We start from the raw sequence: 19,185 nt of genomic DNA on the forward strand, positions 1-19,185 counted from the left end.
TTGTATTTTTTTTTCAGGAGCAATTTGTAATCTCCACCAAGGCAAACTTCTTTTTACTCCAACAAACTTTTTTTTAAAGTATCTGTATTGGAATCATCTAGCAAGAAATTATCCATAAATGATAAAGTATAGATTTTGAAAACCGTTTATGAATTACTCATAACGGCTATTGTACAAAATATTGACACAATGTGGGGCTGATTAACTTGCCTTTGGCAAGACTTTCCATTGAGGCCTTTTTGTCAGCTGTTTCTGGTTAAATGTGGGCACAGTGAGAGCAAACTTTTCTCTCTAGTTTCTGCAAGGGTATTGAAAAAAAGCAATCTTTTAAATTAATCACTATAATAGGCCACACCTTAGGTAACAATGAAGCTAAGGACTGCAGGTTGTAAGGAGCCTTTAGGCTAAATTGCCTTATTGATAGCTCTTAGATCAGTTAGCATCCTTTAGTTTTCAGATATCTTTTAAAATATAAATGTAGGAGAATTCCAAGGGCTGGTGGAATGTTCCATATGTTGAGCCTGCAGCTGCCTCAGTTGAGTGATCCAGTTGAGACCACCACTTAGACCAGCTGTTCTAGGGCCTGAAACTTTCCCTTAGTTAAGGGCCACTGCTCTACTCAAACAGATTTGCTACTTTGTAGAGCTGGGAAGCCATGGGATGATGCGGGGGCGGGGATGGGACAGGGGTGGGGAGGCCTGGAGAAAGAGTGGGGTTGAAGGATGTCCAGAAACCTCATCCCGAGATCAGCATGAGTAGGGCTGCTTTCCTCCTGCTCCAGGTCTGCATGTGTAGGGGCACATAGCCCCTAGTCCCCATCTTTGCCCCCAGGAGGCAGTATCCTGGTAGCCCAGTATCCAGGTTAAACTTCCTCTCTCCTTATAAGGTCATGTCCTAATGCTAATGAGGCATTCCCAGCACCCTGGTCCTGGTCAGTGATGTACACTCACTCTGATAGTCTGAAGTCACCCCTGAGAAGTTTAAATAACTTTTGTTACCCCCATTAAAAGGAGCTGTCTCACCGAGCTGCCTCCTGAGAGTCTGTTCTAACCATGCTCACTGCTGCCTGAGGTCCCTTAGCACCTGGCCATCCCACCTTGCTTCCCTTCCTGGGGTCCACTGGTTGTGATTGTGGGTGACTATGCTGCTACTTTATTGGTAGAGCAGTTGGTAGAGCAGTTGGTACTTTATCAGTAATGGCCCTCCTTATAAATTCAGAGAGCCAACATTTGCTGTGTCCTGCCTATGGCGGTCTGGATGTCTGTAATTGTTTTTTTTTTTTTTTAACATTTTCAATATCTTTATCAGGAGCATCTCCTATTTTATGTCTTGTTCCTGAAGTTGAAGGAATGTTAATCTGTTTTCACTGTTATAATAGATCTTCTCCCCATAAATTTATGGCTACCATATATCTACCATATATAGCCTTAATCTTCCTATCTGACTTTCTGGTCCTATATATTTAATTCATTTTAGACTCTGTTTTACCTGGGGCAATGTCCCAATTCCTAGGACCACCTTTCAAGGTGGTCAAGTTGGATCCCAGGAATCTTGTGAAATTATTGTTGTATTTGCCCCAGTATCCAGTAGGCCTTCAATCTCAATTCTAATTGTAATTTCAGCCTTGCTCTCTGATGATATATAGCACTTTTCCAAAATACTTGTTTCCCAATACCTTTAAAATCTCTTATTCTGTCCCTCCGAGTAGTTAAGCTTAGAGCAGTACAGTCTGTCATATCAGGCACTAGGTGTTTTTAGTTACTCTCTAGAACAGGCTCCCCTTGGCTGACTGGAAATGTTGATTTCGATAGGACCTGAACAACAACCCTTAGGCGGTCTCCCAGCAGTAAGGAATTGCCTCATCTCTCTGTGGCTAATCTACATTCAGAAGCTCTATGTCTGCCCTTCCACATCTTGTATACGTTATAGGAAGCTTTCTCTCTGGCCCATCAGCACAGGAAATAATCGTCTCACAAACTGTTTGTCTACAGTCCTTTAGGAAATGTTTTAGTCTTCCACAGCTGAAGCACTGGTCATTTTGAACTCTACTATTTTAGCAGTTGCCTGTCCAATCATAGCAGCATTGTAAGCAAAGTATTAAATCCAATATCCACAGACGTTTCAATCCATTTATAAATCGGAGCAGATCTGGCCTCTAAAGGCTTAGCAGCCTTTTACATCCGGTGTTAGCATTCTCAAAACCCAGAGACTCAATTGGTACCTCTCCTGCATTTGACTCTGATTCTGCTCCATTTACACCGGAAGCTAATCTTTGTTGAAGATCAGGAAGATTTATCTGAGCCCTGGGTTATCTTGGTAAATGATTCAGACCATTTTCCCTGTTGTTCCCAAGTATTTAAAGCTACTGCCGGCCATTGGTCTAAGGTGGCATCACCAATCGGAATCTGCATTCGTAACTGGGCATAGTCACCTCACCTAGCAGCTGGCCTTTGACAATGTTAACACTTCTAGTTCTATTTCACTGCTCCACAGCTGGAACCTGCTTTCTCCACCAGGCCCACCATTTGTAGCTGAGGGCCAGGTTCTAATATAACTGTCACTAAATCTTTCCAATCTCTTGGAATTATACAGTTTCACCTGGTTCAGTTATTTAGCACTGACTTGTCCCAGAGAGGGTGAGTGCATTTCGTAGGTTAACATCACCTCTTTAAATCTCCTTAGATCCAGCACCTCTGTGGGTTGCCACTGGAACTCATTAAAACCTTTTAAGTTTTTCTGACCAGGTGGTAATTGTATGGTGGCTGGGAGAGCATTTGTAGGTTTTCTAACAGGTTTGGCTGCCGTCCTGCAATCTCATCATAAGGTGGCGCCATAGGCACCATTACCTGCCTTGAGAAAATTACTCTGATTTAAAAGAGCCTCTAATATCACTTTAAAAAAAAAGATTTATTCATTTATTTTATGAGTATGAGTACACTGTAGCTGTCTTCAGACACAGCAGCAGAGGGCATCAGATCCCATTACAGATGTTTGTGAGCCACCATGTGGTTGCTGGGAATTGAATTCAGGACCTCTGGAAGAACAGTCAGTGTCTCCTTATCAAAGTCTGTTTTATTTTGGTCTTTCTTTGAGAGGGCACAGAAGACTGCAATCATTACTGAGCATATTGTAAGTAGCTCTAAGATAATAGCTAAAACAAAACTCTACGGGGTCCAGGCACCTTCTGCCATAGTGTTTTCCATTTTTTTCTAATCAAGAGTATATTTTCTGCACACTAAGCAATATCATTTAGAAGGACAATTAGTGAAATCTGAACAGCAAAGACAATGAAAATTTGCTTTAACATTTTCTGTCAGGGAGAAGATACCACACTTCAACCTAAGGAAAACACTTTGCAGTCTGGGTCCTTAGTTTCCTTTGTGTACATTAGACCACGAATTCGTATGGCATGGGCTCCAGCAGCTCAGGCTCCTTTCCGTTAGTCCTCACAAAGTGGGCTTCTCTGGGTGGCACAGGCTGGGGCTTCAGCTGAACCCAGGTGCCCTTCTCTTTGGCTTCCTTTTTCTTCTGATCGTTCTCCTTCACCCGCTTCAGGAAGCTGTCTCTGTTCTTGATGTGCTCAATCTGCACATTGATCCTCTTGGCCAGAATCTTGCCTTTAACTTGCTTGTTTACAATGATACCCACGGCATGCTGGGTGACATTGTAGACTCTTCCGGTTTTGCCGTGGTAACACTTATGGGGCATTCCTTTTTGAACAGTGCCCATTCCCTTGATGTCTACAATATCAATCACCCTTCTTGTAGATTCACATGTATGTGGCCAAAGGAATGACTCCATATTTCTTAAAAGGTCTAGAGAATATATACTGAGTACCTCTCCTCTTTCCTTTTGTGTTCCTCATTTTGGCGAGTTACTGGAAGATGGCTGCCCTGGCGAAAAGGTGTTTTCCATTTTTTTAAAAAGATTTATTCATTCTGTCTGGGTCACCGTGGAAGGTGGGGGTACGCTCTGCGTGCTCAGGTTCCTCCCGTGACCGCAGCTTGCTCCGCGCGCCCCTCTCGGGCGTCGGGCTCCGGCGTCCTGGCTGCCAGCGCCCTTGCCTGGCTGCTCCTCTGGGCAGCTGGGCTGGTCGGCAGGCTCGCCGCAGACATCAGCGACGCCCGCTTCAGCGATGGTGTAAGGGCCACTTGTTCTGAAATTATTTTGAGGCAAGAATTTTTGAAAGATGGTTTCCACAGAGACCTTTTAATAAAAGTGAAATTTGGGGAAAGCATCGAGGACCTACAGACCTGCCGGCTCCTAATCAAACACTACATCCCAACAGGACTCTTTGTGGACCCGTACGAGTTGGCTTCATTACGGGAAAGAAACATAACAGAGGCAGTGATGGTATCAGAGAGTTTTAATCTAGAAGCCCCCAGCTATTTATCCACAGAGTCTGCGGTCCTCATTTATGCCCGGCAGGACGCACAGTGCATCGACTGCTTTCAGGCCTTCCTACCTGTGCACTATCGATATCACCGTCCACATAAGAAGGATGGAGACACCCTCATTGTGGTCAACAACCCTGACTTACTGATGCACTGTGACCAAGAGTTCCCAATTTTGAAATGCTGGGCTCAGTCAGAAGTAGCAGCTCCTTGTTCTTTGAAGAGTGAGGAGATCTGCCAGTGGAAAAACATGCAGTACAAATCAATACTTAAGAATTTGACAGTGCAGGTGCCAGTGGGACTGACTATACACACCTCCTTAGTGTGCTCTGTGACACTGCTCATTACGGTTCTGTGTTCTACTCTGATCCTTTTAGCTGTTTTCAAATACGGCCATTTTTCCCTGTAAGTTTTATGCAGTTAAGTGTTTTCTACCTAATAAATGAGACATATTCATTGTGAAAAAAAAAGATTTATTCATTTATTATATATAAGTACACTGTAGCTGTCTTCAGATACACCAGAAGAGGGCATTGGATCTCTTTACAGATGGTTGTGAGCCACCATGTGGTTGCCGGGAATTGAACTCAGGACCTCTGGAAGAGCAGTCAGTGCTCCTAACCACTGAGCCATCTCTCCAGCCCCCATTTTCCATTTTTTTTCTTTTTTTCGGAGCTGGGGACCGAACCCAGGGCCTCGCGCTTGCTAGGCGAGCGCTCTACCACTGAGCTAAATCCCCAGCCCCCCGTTTTCCATTTTTTAATATGGAAATATTTTCTTTTTGAATCTTGCTAACTCTCTTCTCCCTTCGCAGAGTTCACTTTATTATATGTGACTTATTATTTCTTTCTATGACTGTCTACACTCCATTTCTTCCCTTCCTTCAGCACCAATGCATATTTACAAAACATTTCTACCTATTTCTCTTTTACTGTTCCCAATGTAATATTCCTTTCTGCACTAAAGCTTTCCTAAACCCTGACCTCTGAGAATTGCCTACTCCGAGCACACAGCATTGACTCAGAGACCTGGGATTTCAGCTTACCTGACTCTGATGTCTCCTCTCCATGCTCTTGTGCCTGGATTTTCATGTCTGGAACGCGTGTCTTTAACCTCATGCCTTAGCTGGACTTGGGCCCCACATTGGTGCACCAGGTATTTTGGGAGGTTTTCGGGGTCCCACTTGTGATTTAATAACAAAGATTCGGAGACATCTATATAGTTTAAGGCTGTTGGCCTTTTTGCTGGGGCAGTCTCTCAGCTAGCCCATCTAAATTAATCTGTTCTCTGTTGTGTCCTTCTGCGTGGCTGTCTTTACTCTACCTCCCTGCTCTGTCCATGCATCTGTCCTGCCTGGTTCTCTCCTCCCTTCCATCTAGGTTCTGCCAGTCTTCATTGATCAAAAGCCATACTCTTTTCCATACCACCCCCCCCAACCCTCCCAAACCCAACAACCTATTAGCACAGTGGGAGATGTTCCACAGTTCCCCAGCTTACTCATTCTGAGCTCAGCAGCAGCAGGACTATGACCAGTCCACATCTTTTCTTTTCTTTTCTTTTTTTTTTTTTTTCCGGAGCTGGGGACCGAACCCAGGGCCTTGCGCTTGCTAGGCAAGCACTCTACCGCTGAGCTAAATCCCCAACCCCGACCAGTCCACATCTTAGTGTCACCTTTTGGCCAGATCGAGGGCAGCATGACCCTCCGGGACCTTCCCCATGGCAGCTTGCTTTTAAACAGGGTAATCTCAGAGAATTCTCTTTTGCGGCAGGTGAGGAACCCTACAGTTTACTAGTGGTCTTTCATTCTCTCTCTCTCTCTCTCTCTCTCTCTCTCTCTCTCTCTCTCTCTCTCCCCCTATCCTATCCTTCTCCCTACCTCTGTCTCCATGAAGAGGGGGTTGTTAAATAGAATAAAAAGACACTATCCCAACGTTTGCCACTGGCAGAGGAGATAAGCCACATTCCCAAGTGTGGTGCTTTGAATGAAAATGGCCCCATAGGCTCTCAGGGAGTGGCACTATTTGGAGGTGTGGCCTTGTTGGAGTAGGCGTGGCTTTGTTGGAGTAAGTTGTATGTTGTATCACTGGGGGTGGGTTTGAGGTTTCAGAGGCTCAAGCCATGCCCTCCTGATGCCTTAGACAGTCACCTCCTGATACCTGTGGATCCAGATGTAGAACTCTCAGCTCCTTCCTCCAGAACCACGTCTGCCTTTGTGCTGCCATGACAAGAATGGATTAAACTTCTAAACCATAAGCCAGCCCCAATTAAATGTTTTCCTTTATAAGAGTTGTTGTGGTCATGGTGTCTGCTTACAGCAGTAAAACCCTAACTAAGATAGCATAAGAAACCAAATGATACATTCCATGGCATCATGGACATATGGGGCCAGACAGACTGACGCTCAAATCCCAGTCCTGACTATTGGAGAGTGTGGTTCTCTGTCTGGCCATAACGCAAACATGAGCTTATATAGCTCACTGGCATGAGTTACAGTTGGAGTGAATTATCTCCAGGTAATTTCTGGAATGTCTTGTCTCTGGCTTCCTGAACAAATCCCCAAGAAGACAGGGATTTTCCCACAGGTGACTCTTGGGGACTTCTCCCTGGAGGAAGGCTGTGAGGAAGTGAGAGAACCAGGACAGGCCAAGTGACAAGTGACAAAGCCCAACCAGGAAGAGGATCAGTCATGACACATTCAGTCTGATTCACCACTGAGCTGGATTCCCTGGAGGAAGGAGGGGCACCCTGTGTTTCAGATCCCATGTGGTGGGATCCTCTCAGGGCACGGTCAGCACCTGCTACAGGGACCTGTCCTCAACTCCTCTCCCAGGCTAGTTCTTTCTCTGTTTTTTTTTTTTTACTATTTTTATTTTATTGAAAATAGATTTTTCCATATAATATATTCTGATTATGGGTTCCCCTCCCATCTGAATTCACATCCTTTCTGTCTCTCATAGGAAATCACAGGCACCTAAAGAATAAAATAAGATAAAATGGAGGCAAACAAACGGAATAGGTCAGAACAAATAAACAGAAGAGAGTCGAAGAAAAAGCATGAGAAACATATAGATGTACGAACACACATTGTTCCTCATGGGAACTCTATAAACACACAAAACCAGAAACCATAATACATATACAAAAGAGCAGGTATGGCTTAAAAAAACCAAACCAAACCAAACCAAACCAAACCAAACCAAACCAAACCAAACCAAATAAACCCAAGCCAGCTGGTAGTGGCTTTAATCCAGAGGCAGGTGAATTTCTGAGTTTGAGGTTAGCCTGGTCTACAGAGAGTGTGCCAGGGTAGCCAGAGCTATACAGAGAAACCCCATCTGGAAAAAAACAAAACAACAAAACACACAGACAAATATTATGAGACAAAGAACCCCTAAAGATGCCATGGAGTTCATTTTGTGCTGACCACCCACTGCTGGGCACGGGACCTGCCCTTAGAGTGGTTTGTATCCCCAGGGAGACGCCATTGAACGGAGACAGTTTTTCATTTCCGAGTGGTTATCAAGTGGACATTGCTTCTGGGTTAGGGAGAAGGGCTAGGGTCTACTTCTCTTCTTAGTGCTGGGACCCCATCTGGTACAGCCCCGTGCAAGTCCTGTGGATGTCACCTCAGTCTCTGTGAGTTATCTTCCAGGACCAAGGACATTAGCCTGCAGGCTGAAGGCTTTAGACAGGTACCAGCTCAATGTTCCCATTCTCAGTGAGTGATGTAGATGCTGACTTCAGCAATAGGCCTTGCTGTCAGTTTGTGGAGAGCGGTAGCCCGCGTTGTTAAGGGGTTTGCACGGGGCCCTTTTATCCAACAACTCGATGAGCTGTAACCCGCCAGGTGATTTCTAATGGAACTGGAGAGAGAAGGGAGCTAAGCAGATTGGGAACACATCGGCAAAGGACCAGAAAGGCAAACTAATTTGGAAGTGTCTGAGAACCAGAGCAAGAACAGATCTTATCGGGGTTGGGGATTTAGCTCAGTGGTAGAGCCCTTGCCTAGGAAGCGCAAGGCCCTGGGTTCGGTCCCCAGCTCCGGGGGGAAAAAAAAAGAACAGATCTTATCCCGTGGGTAGGAAGTCCTAGGGACGCTCTGTGTGAACCCAGAGAGGGTTCCTGAAGAGTCTGAAGGCAGAGGCACGAGTTGAGAGGACACTGCTCTCTGAAGAGAGGGTGCAGCTACTCATGTAGTTTAGCATCTTTTCGGCTCTGAGGCTTTTGGTAACTATATACTCAGGAGGCATCTTACCAGGCCTACTTTTGCAGCCGTCTCCCTGGCCTGGGTGAAGCTCACCAGGCGCTGGTAGGCCCCACGTGTGGATGGACGTATTGCTAAAGGCTCTCAGTTCAGTGCCTGATCTGGGATGGCTGCGGCGGTAGCTGCTGCAGTCCTACATCCTGCACAGTTACCGAATCTCCATGTCTGTGGGCTGGTAAGCCTCGGGCTTTCATCTGAGGGGAAATGGCTAAGTGACACCTGCAAGACAGTGATCATTGGCCTCAGACAAGGCCAGTCTTTAAAGACGGAGGGTTTTTTTTTTCCAAAGTGGAAACTCACCTGTCAATGAAAACCCTGTGAGTGTGGCCCCACGGAAAGGACACATCTGCAGAGTTTTCTAGAAGTGCAGATTTCTGGGCCCTGGTACAACAGCTCTGATGCAGTAAGCCTGGGTCGCGAGTGGGGAAGAACTTGCATTTTAAGTAAGCCAAGGGTACCTGGGGACAGGTCTAAGATAGTCTTGTTAGGAGGTAACACTGCTTTTTATTATTTTCAATTTCAAAATAGCTAAATTAGCCTAAAATGGATCGACGGAACTTCCCAAGGTCACAGTGCTAGTAAATGGTAGAACAGGGCTTCTAGAAACACACTTGATTACAGCCTCTGCGGTTCGCTGAAGGAAGAATGAACGGCAGGGAATTGAGCCTAACTAGAGGCACAGGCTAGCCCCTCGATCTTCCCTGAATAAGGCCCTGTTTGAGCCATGCCGATGGCTGAGTCAGGAACAGGTTCGGTTCTGCTGTAGTAACAAGTGAACCGGTTCATTTGTTCGCACTGTGTGGCCATGGTCCAGCCTGAAGCTCCCTCCATTCAGATGGTTCCGCTATCATGGTGGTGTGGAAAGGGGGTTGCTGGCTCTTGAACTATGCCTTCTGCCTGGAAAGGACATGGGTGTCAGAGCTGTTGAAATGTCATCACCAAGTAAGCTCTGAGACCTGGCCTTTCATCGGGGTGCGGGGATGCCAGAGGTCACTCTGTCCTCTCATTCTCCACCTTTTGCTCTCGAGACAGAGCATCTTCCTGAACCAGAGTTGGCCATATTTAGCTAGGCTGAGGGCCAGCGAGGCCTCAGAGATCCTGCTTGTATCTGCATGCCTGCTTTTTTTTTTTTTTTTTTTAAAATGTGGGTCTTGGGAATTGAACTCAGGCCCTCGTGCCTTCAGGACAAATTATTGACTGAGCCATCTCCCATCTGAAGTTTTTGTCCCAGATTTTCATCTGGGCTAACATGTTACCCTGAGGGCCTAATTCTGGATCACCTTTCACTAGCCTGGGTTAGCTTTTCCCAATCCACCCAGGCTGGATAGATCCCAATCTCTAGGTCCCTGGAGGATGTTGGGTTTATTTGTATTGTGGGGCATGCTGTGTTGCAAATTAGAACTGTTGGTTTTCTTGTCTGTTCCCTGTGGCACAAGGCTCTGGGTATGGGGATGTGTAGAGACAGGCCTTGCATCTCTAGCCCCTAGGAAGCAGATGTGCAGGCGCCCAGGATAGAACGGCCTGGTGAGTAAGAGCCAGGCTCTGGGCCTTTCCCATAGGAACGAAGGGCCTCAGAAAATGGGGAAGAGGAAGGTGAGCCCTCTGTGGCCTCCGGATGAGCCAGCTGCAGATGGGTAAAGAAAGCCCCGGCAGAAGCAATGGACTTTTTCTGAGGTTTGCCCTGTTATGGAAAGTCTGGCCTCAAACCTGGGTTAGTCACTACTGAAGCCAGCTGTGTCACCACAGGGTGGACTCTCGGGGTCCTGTGAGAGGGCATTCTGCAGCTGGAAGAAATGCCTGATGTCCTCTGTATGGGCTGCTGACCCTAAAGACTGGAGTCAGGGAGAGGGACAGGTGTTGAAGGTCTCCCAAGAGGTAGCCTCACTGGGGAACCCAGTCAGGACAGTTTCCCTGCTGGGTGCTCACACCTGGGGAAGCACAGCAGAGAGGCCCTACGTTGTGTGTAGAGCAGGTCCTGCCTTGTGTCCCCGGTGCAGCATGGCCTCCTGGGAAGGGTTCTAGGGAATAAACCTTTTCAGCCTCAGAAAAGCCCCAGCCCGCCCTCTCAATACCGCACCTGTGTGTTCATTAGCTCCAGTGTAATCCTAGGCCTCCTCGTTGGCATTTCTTTGCTGGAGAACGGATTCTTCCTGTGATTGGCCTCTTTCTGATGTGGCTTTTACCTTGGCTTGAGGAAGGCAGGCTTGGCTGCACTCAGGTCTCTTACTCATTTCCTTCCTCTAGCTTCTCACCTGGATTCTGGAGGAATACACAGGCTTCTCCCCTGACCGTGCACTTCAAGGCTTCTTCCCTGGAAAGCCTGCAGCGGAACCACCAAGTGTTCTGTGTCGCCGTCCACAGCCAAAGGGTTCTGTAGACAACAGGTTATAAGGAAAACCTAGGGTGTTGAACACACAGGAGGCTAGGAGTGGGGATGCAGCCAGGCTACAAGGCCTTTGAGGCAGATCTAAGGTCTGGTCTGTGGCAGAGGCCTGGGTGAGAAAGCCCTTGGGAAAAGCACAGGGGTCACTCAGCTCCCTCCTTGTTTGCCCTGTCCAGCCTTGCGTTCTTCCTGCTACATTGCTGGCTGCTTTCTGGTTCTTGTTTGTTGCTGTTATTGTTGATGGTGGTGTAGGTAGGGTGGATGTGGTGCCTGAGAAGAGGCCAGAGGTCAACTTCGGGTCTTCTTCCGTGGCTCTCAATCCTTTATTTATTTATTTATTTATTTATTTATTTATTTATTTATTTATTTATTTATGACACTCACTGTTGCTTCACAGGGTGAGGTCCTTGACACAGAAGGGTGCTTATGTCATGGCCAAGCCGTGGCCAGTGGCCAGGATGCAGGAAGGCTCTAAGTCCTCTCTGGGCTTGGCTTTGAGTGGCAGCCAGCTGTCCTTTGCAGGCGACCAGCAGAGTAGTTAGCTGCTTTGCAGGGTCTTTGCTTCTGAACCCTAACGTCCTTATTCTAGAGTCAGGTGTCACAGCAGCTGTTGGTGAAGCCAGCTGCACTTACTTGGCTGTGCCAGGAGATAGCTATGTTTTTTCTCTCTTGGGGCTATTAAGCTAATGTACCTTCTAAAGAGTTTGAAACATTTATTGTTTCCTATAGATAAAGCTGTCCTCCCATTCTGAAATGAATTGTACCTCCAGTGGAATACATATATCTTGTTTACTTATTGTAGTTGTGTGTGTATGTCTGAATGTGTGTGTGTGCGTGCTAACACATGTGCACATATGTACACACTGTATCCCGATTGCCCAAGGAAATTAGAGATATCAGATCCCCTTGGAGCTGGAGTAACAGGTAGTTGTGGACAGTCCCTTGTCGGTGCTGGAAACTGAACTCAGGTCGTCTGCAAGAGCAGTACATACTGTTAGATGCTGAACCATCTCTCCAGCCCACAGATATTTTGGGATGTGTATGTCAGGCTCTTACTCTGTAGCCCAGATTGGTCTTCCTGAACTTAAAATTATTCCTTCTTTCTCTTCCTCCTCCTCTTCCTCTTTCTCTTCCTCCTCCTCTTCCTCTTCCTCTTCCTCTTCCTCTCCTCCTCCTCCTCTTCTTCATTGTTATTTGTGAGTGTGTACACTCACACACATGCGTATGCATGGGTTTTTGCAATAGTGTTTATGCCAAGGTCAGAGGACAACTTTGTGGAACCACTTCTCTCCTCCAGTTTCTGTTCTTTCCCCCCTTTTACATGAGAGTTGCCTTTAATCGCCAGTTTGACACAAGGTAGAATCACCAGGGAAGAGAATCTTAAGAAGGAACTGCCTAGATCAGATTGGCTTGTGGCATGTCAGGGGGCGGGGTACTGTCTTGATTATCTTAACTGATGCAGGAAGGCCCAGCTTAAAGGTGGCAGGACTGTCTTCAGGTTTGGGTCCTGGACTATATGTGACCTGAGTAGTAGGCATGTAAGCATTAGCATTCTCTCTGCACTTGGCTGTGGGTGTCGATTATTTTCTGTACAACACTCGGCATGGTAAGGGCAGACAACGAGTCCATATTGTCATTGCTGGTAAGCGTCTTGTTAAGTGCTTGAAGGATGCCAGGGAGGATGTTAGGTGTCTTATATATGCTATCACCATAGGCACTGTCCCATTATCCAGGTGAGACAGTTGAGGCTTGGAAGGGCTGTGTCAAGAGTCACAAAGATACTCCACGAGACAGACACACACCTATTTTGTACTTCTGCAAGAACACAGTGCACTGTGTTTTTGTCTTGGAGGCAGGAAAGCCTGTCTGTGCATTTGAATAGTTCTGTATGATCTAGACTCCAGAGCAAGGAACCTAGCCTCTCTTACCCTCAATATTTTCCTCTAGAAAATGGGGTTTGTGTGTAGAGAAGGGCTAGGACTGTCTGGTACGTGAGAGCATTTGAAGTGCATTGAAAAATATTGATGCCCATCGGAAAAATGAAGCCACAGAAACTGTGCCTAAAAAGACTTAGCTATTGGTGGTGGCAGTGCATGACTTTAATCCCAGCACGAGGGAGGCAGAGGCAGGTGGATCTCTTTGAGTTTGAGGTCAGCCTGGTCTACAGAGTGATTTCCAGGATAGGCAGGGCTACATAGAGAGACCCTGTCTGGAAAAAACAAACCAAAACAAAAACCAAATAAAACAAAAAACAAAAACAAACAAAGAAAGGAAGGAAGGGAGGGAGGAAGGAAGGAAAGAAGGAAGGAAGGAAGGAAGGAAGGAAGGAAGGAAGGAAGGAAGAAAAAGACTTAACTATGCCACAGCATGGTGGACACAGTCAATCTAGGACTGACAGTGCTCACCAGAGCTTTAGTAAGTTTATCCATCCAGCTTCCCGAGCGAGTTAACCTCAAAATGTGTGCTAGACCCGAAACACTCATGTCGGTAGCTCTCATGTCTTTTTGACGAGAAATAAAGGCCAATAATGAAGGAAAATGAAAGCATACAAACTACTCGGGTTAAATTGAATTATGGTGCAATTAGGGACCTCCCTGCAGTGTCCTGCCTCGCTTCTACCAAGGCCTCTAACCTCACCAAGCATGCACCTTCCCAGCCGTTCAACAGGGTTAGGGCCGGCTCCCACCTTGGGAGAGAGTACAGGACTAAAACCAAATATGAGAAAGCTGGCTCAGGGTCTCCGTCACACAGTAAGCAATGACCGTCAAGAGTTAGTCTGCATGCGGTCATCTAGAACAAGGTTCTGAGGTGAAAGTTGAGTTTACCTTCCGTTTGTCTTCAGCAGGATCAGCAGGATACTTGGCAGTTCTCAAGGACTGAGCAGAGATGGCTAGAATCACCACAGAGGGGGCCAGCTTCCCAAGGCAGGTATCACATGTGGTCTGTTTGAAAGTCTCTAGATGGCAACATCCTTTTTTTTTTTTTTTTTGGTTCTTTTTTTGGAGCTGGGGATCGAACCCAGGGCCTTGCACTTGCTAGGCAAGCGCTCTACCACTGAGCTAAATCCCCAACCCCTAGATGGCAACATTCTTAAGGCTCCTGTTTACCTTTTGTGACACAGCATGTGCTCTGCATTGTCTCAGTGATTGGTTTGCAGACAGCGCCTCTCGTGGTCCAGGCTGGTTTGGGAATCACTGTACCGCTGAGGTTGACCAAGTTTTGATCCTGTTTCTCCCTCCTGAGTGCTAAGATTACAAGTCTGTTCCACCTTGTTCAGATCTTATTTTTATCTTTCAGTTTTTGTTTTCCCATGAGGTCCAGATTCTTAAAGGCTCCACCTGAGACATCTATGTATCTATCTATGTATCTATCTATGTATCTATGTATCTATCTATGTATCTATCTATGTATCTATGTATCTATCTATGTATCTATCTATGTATCTATCTATGTATCTATCTATGTATCCATCTATGTATCTATGTATGTATGTATGTATGTATGTATGTATGTATGTATGTATATATGCATGTATCTATCTATCTATGTATCTATCTATCTACGTATCTATGTATGTATCTATATATGTATCTATATATGTATGTATGTATCTATCTATCTATCTTTCTCTCTCTCTCTCTTTTTCTTTCTGTCTTGATATTAGAGATTTATTTGGTTGTGCTTGATAAATCATAGCTGCCTCGAATCGTGTTAATTTTTTCCCTCTCCTCTGATTTCCCAGGGTTTTGCCCAGACTTAGCTGAAGCACTTGCAGTCAGTTGCATTGTCTGCCTGGATCCCCAGAGACCCAAGCTCCTGGCTCCGCTGCAAATCACAAATGGAGAAGCTGAAGGGCCTGCCTGCCTTCGCAGGCTTCTGACAGGGACAGAGCCACAGAGCGGGGACTCTGCAGCCCCCACCCCTGATCCCTTCCAGCCGCCTGATTCCACTGTGACTTTGTGAAACAGCTTAAAAGGCACCAGGGTTTTGAATGCTGGCCTTGGTGACCTACCTGATGGTTTAGTGCCTAAGAAAGAGGCTGTGTTGTGGACACACAGGGTAATGGAGGGGGAAACTCAAAGGCGTACAGTGAGAGGGGGTAGAGGAAAGGACATGTCTGCAGATTTTTTAACCTCCTTGGCTGAGGATAAGTTGTTAGAAAGAGGAACTTCATACCCTCCCAACTCTAACGTTATTCTTATCCCACCCTCAAAGAGATAAAAGATTGAATCCAAGTAAAAACAGCTTTCAGTGTCCAGGAGAGTGTAGGAGTTTGTACCCTGTTTGTATCTGTGGATCTAAAATTGTTTATCTTTTCTTTTCCTTTTTAAAATAATATTTATTTTATGTGTAAGTACACTGTGGCTGTCTTCAGACACCCCAGAAGAGGGCATCAGATCCCATTACAGATGGTTGTGAGCCACCATGTGGTTGCTGGGAATTGAACTCGGGACCTCTGGAAGAGCAGTCAGTGCTCTTAACTGCTGACCCATCTCTCTAGCCCCTATCTTTTCTTTCTTTCCTTCCTTCACTAGTTTTTTTTTTGAGATAGTTATCGTGTAGCCCAGGCTGGCCTGGAACTTGTTATGTGTCCCAGGTTGGCCCTCTAGCCCATCCATAATCCTCCTGTTTCAGGCTGCTGAGCCATCCCACATCCCAGTACACACAGTAAATTCTAGCCTCTTGAAGGTACTAGTAGTTTCCCAGCATGCCTCAGTCTCAGGGTTCTGAGATCACAGACCTGTCCCACCAGTTCAAGTATCTGCTGGCTATCCTCCATGCAGATCCCTTGTCTAGTACCGTGGGTACAGCCTCGAGTGAGAAAGGCCTGGGCCCTGATTTCTCAGGCCTGGCAGGATGTAAGGGCACACGAATGGCAGGTTTTACAGTGCTGATAGGGTGGTAAGGAAGAACCCCAGACTCACGCTGGAGCATTCAGGAGGTTTAGCCTGCTAGACAAACACACGGTGTCTAGGTAGGGAGCGGGGTGTAGAGAAGAATCCAGAAAGGACAAGGTTGGTCCTAATGCGGCCATAGAGAATGGTGGAAGTGCTTGGGGCACACCTGCAATCCCAGAACTGAGGGGACTGGGGAAGGAGGATTGCACGAGTGTGAGGCCAGCCTGGGCTACAGAGTGAGACCCTCTCTCACAAAACCAAACCCCAATGACACCAGCAAAGTGGGAACGTCTGCGGGGCTCTCAGTATCTCAGCAATTCAATTTGAGAGAAGCTTGCTTTCCATCCCTCTGAAGTCTGACGTGAGTTCAGCACCGGACTGTCTTCCCTGTGTGACTCAGTGATCCGTGCTAGCAATGTCTCCCGGGTCACACATGGTGTTTGGTGAGTCACACTGTCTGTGCCACACAGGAAGACTGAGGAGGACGTGAAAGTTCTTCTTAGGACACGATAGAAGGTACGGCTTAGAAAGATCAGGTTCTTATTTGGGGGTAAGGCTGGGCGAGCAAAATTAGACAACAGGCCAGCAGGGGACTGTGGAGATGGCCCAGCTATGCTATACTTCAGTAAGCTACACTAGTGTGAAGAGCAGAGTTCTGATCTTTGAGGCCCCCGCAAATGCTAAAGTGGGTCAAGCTGAGATGGCAGAGATAGGCGATCTCCAAAGCAAACTAGCTATTTAAGCTAGCCGTATCGGAGAGCTCTGGGTTCGATTGGGTAATCCTGCCTGGCTGAATGAGGTAGAAGAGTCACTGAGGATGATTTCAGCATCAACCATGGGACTCCACATGCACTTGTGCACACCCATACATGTGCACACTATGCACATATAGGTCTACGTATGTCCACACCTCATGCATGGAAATGGAAAAAGAAGAGGCAATATATATATATATCACATATATATGTATATATATATATCACATATATGTATATATGTATACACATATTTATATACACATATATTTATATATACATATATTTTATATATACATATAATATATATTCATTAGGTGGGAGATCAGGGTATTCTGAGAGAAGTGGGGGTAGGGCTCACACTTTTGGGGCTGAGCAACTGTAGGAGAGATCTGTTCATTTATTTGGGCATTGCAGAAATCAATTTAGGGGACAAACAATGTGATCAGTTGGGGACTTACTCAATTTCTGGCATCAACAGAGAGAAGTCCAGAGGACACTGGGACTGAGGGGCTGAAGCCGGTGAAGATGAACTACTGAGGCCTGTAAGCAACTGGGATTCAAGGTGAGCACACGACCCAGTGATCTCACACTCAGAGAGGATCAAATAAGGCTTGACAGAGGCCAAAGTAGCGAGAGAACCCGGCAGGAGGACCAGAGAAAGGCAGCCCACGTGGACGGCGCAGAGGCGTGGAGTAGCTTTGCCCAGCTAAGGAAGCCTGCTTCCCCGAGCATCTCTGTGTGTCCGTCTGTGAGAGGCAGGGACTGATCACCAGCAGCTCCTCAGCACACGCCGGCCTCAGAGCTGCACCACACGGTGAGTGCGAGGCACCTCACGTTTGTTCTTTTTACCGTCTATCTGTTCATGCCTGCATGCATGCACAGGCCCGTGGAAGTACAGTGTGTGTGTGGAGGTCAGAGGACGTCTTGCAGGAGTTGCTTCTCTCCTTCCACAGTATGTGTTCCAAGACTGAACTCAGGTCCGAAGGCTCGTGTGGTAAGCCCCTTACCTGCTGAGCCATCTTGCCGGCCCTAAAACTTCATATATGTTTAACATTATGATAGCTTTAAAATACATTAAAAAGATAGAGAAGACAGAGCAAACTCGCGTGTGACCATCACCCAGGCTCAACAGATTTTCAATCTGCCAGTCTTTGTTGGTGACTTTATTTATCCCACGTCGATGGCCTGAGCATCACTTCAAAGTTTGTATTGTGAGGGAATCAGGAAGAGGAGTAGAAAGAACTGGGATGTCCCTTATTAGTCAAAAGAAATGACACTCAGGGCCATTGTTTCCTGCCTGTGCCTCATCTGCTTACTGGCCATCTACACTGTTCTGAAGCAGATTCCCGAAACTGTGTCCCTTTTCTGTAATAGATGCGAACCAATTCAAAGGGAGGTATTTTGAAATCCCCAGGGATGTGTTTGGCAAATCCAGAAAGTCCCTCAACTATGCGAGCCCTTCAGGAAGATAACATGGATGGTTGGGTTAGTTCAGATCTGAGTCTTTTAGCCAACTATACTGCACAAGCCAGTGGTGGTTTAGGAGCCAGGCCAAAGTGGCTGTCACATCTGTGTCCCTCTAACGTGCTGTGCCTTCCACATGGACTGCCCTTAACTGGCCTGCCTGCCAAGCTCCCACTTAGTGTTGACCCCTGTAAAACATCTCGACACACCACTCACTAGGGACATTCAGAGTTGTGGGCAGAAGGAACTTGTGGGACTGGGAGAAGCAGGTATGTGTGTGTGTGTGTCTGTGTGTGTGTGTGTGTAAATATATGTATATGTATGTGTGTGCTTGTGTGTATGTGTGTACATGTATATGTGTGTGCTTGTGTGTATGTGTGTACATGTATGTGTGTGCATGTGTGTATGTAGATGTGTGCCTGTGCGTATGTGTGTATGTGTCTCCCCTCCACTCTACTGAGTACCCTTGGTGTGTAGAAAGTTTCATCCAAAGGAGAGAAAGTGGGAGAAGGATGAATCGGGAAGTGGAGGCGGAGACAGGGGCTGGTGTCAAGCAGGGAAAAAGATGAAAAGTGCTAAGCAGAACAAATGATCATACAACATCCACGTAGACCTGGTAGGAACCAGGCGCCTTGTCCCACCTGACAGGCTCCTAGAGAGGCTTTCTCTCAGGTGCTTGGCCCCTTCAGTCTGTTCACTCAGTTTCTCCATTGGCAAGGGCAGTTAGGGGCAGTGTGCATAATGTACGAAATGAGTGCACCACAGCCCTAAGGACGTTGGGCTAAGTGGCTGTGGAGGGGCAGGCTGTTCCACCAGTGTGCTTAGGGCAGCCGCTACCCAGGCCTTGGCAGAAAGGACTCAGAATCCAGAAAGCTCCAGACTGGTACCCGGCCACAGAAAGGGCAGAGGAAGCAGCTGGAGAGGTCACGGAGTGACTGGCAATGTGCCTCCCTCACAGGCCTGGTACCGAGCATGCCTCACCACCCTGTGGTGGGTGGAAACTGGCCTTCTTGTGTCCTGCTGC

At 46.7% G+C, this 19,185-nt stretch overlaps 1 protein-coding gene and 1 pseudogene across 1 annotated transcript; one reads left to right on the plus strand and one right to left on the minus strand.

The window, feature by feature from the left end:
• Positions 1–3,387: 3,387 nt before the first annotated feature.
• LOC148005396 (large ribosomal subunit protein eL21 pseudogene) lies at positions 3,388–3,729 on the minus strand (annotated as a pseudogene).
• Positions 3,730–3,944: 215 nt separating this feature from the next.
• On the plus strand, positions 3,945–4,864 carry LOC148005397 (GPI alpha-1,4-mannosyltransferase I, stabilizing subunit). The gene has a single exon (XM_087554963.1). It carries the CDS (start codon positions 4,351–4,353, stop codon positions 4,801–4,803), a length of 453 nt encoding a protein of 150 aa, XP_087411089.1. The 5' UTR covers positions 3,945–4,350; the 3' UTR covers positions 4,804–4,864.
• Positions 4,865–19,185: the final 14,321 nt, after the last annotated feature.

This window comes from Rattus norvegicus, chromosome 6 (assembly GCF_021556685.1).
Source record: "Rattus norvegicus strain SHRSP/BbbUtx chromosome 6, alternate assembly SHRSP_T2T, whole genome shotgun sequence".
Lineage (NCBI taxonomy): Eukaryota > Metazoa > Chordata > Mammalia > Rodentia > Muridae > Rattus > Rattus norvegicus.

Coding starts and splice junctions, on each gene's coding strand:
- LOC148005397 (XM_087554963.1), top strand. CDS start 4,351: ATGGTATCAGAGAGTTTTAATCTAGAAGCCCCCAGCTATTTATCCACA.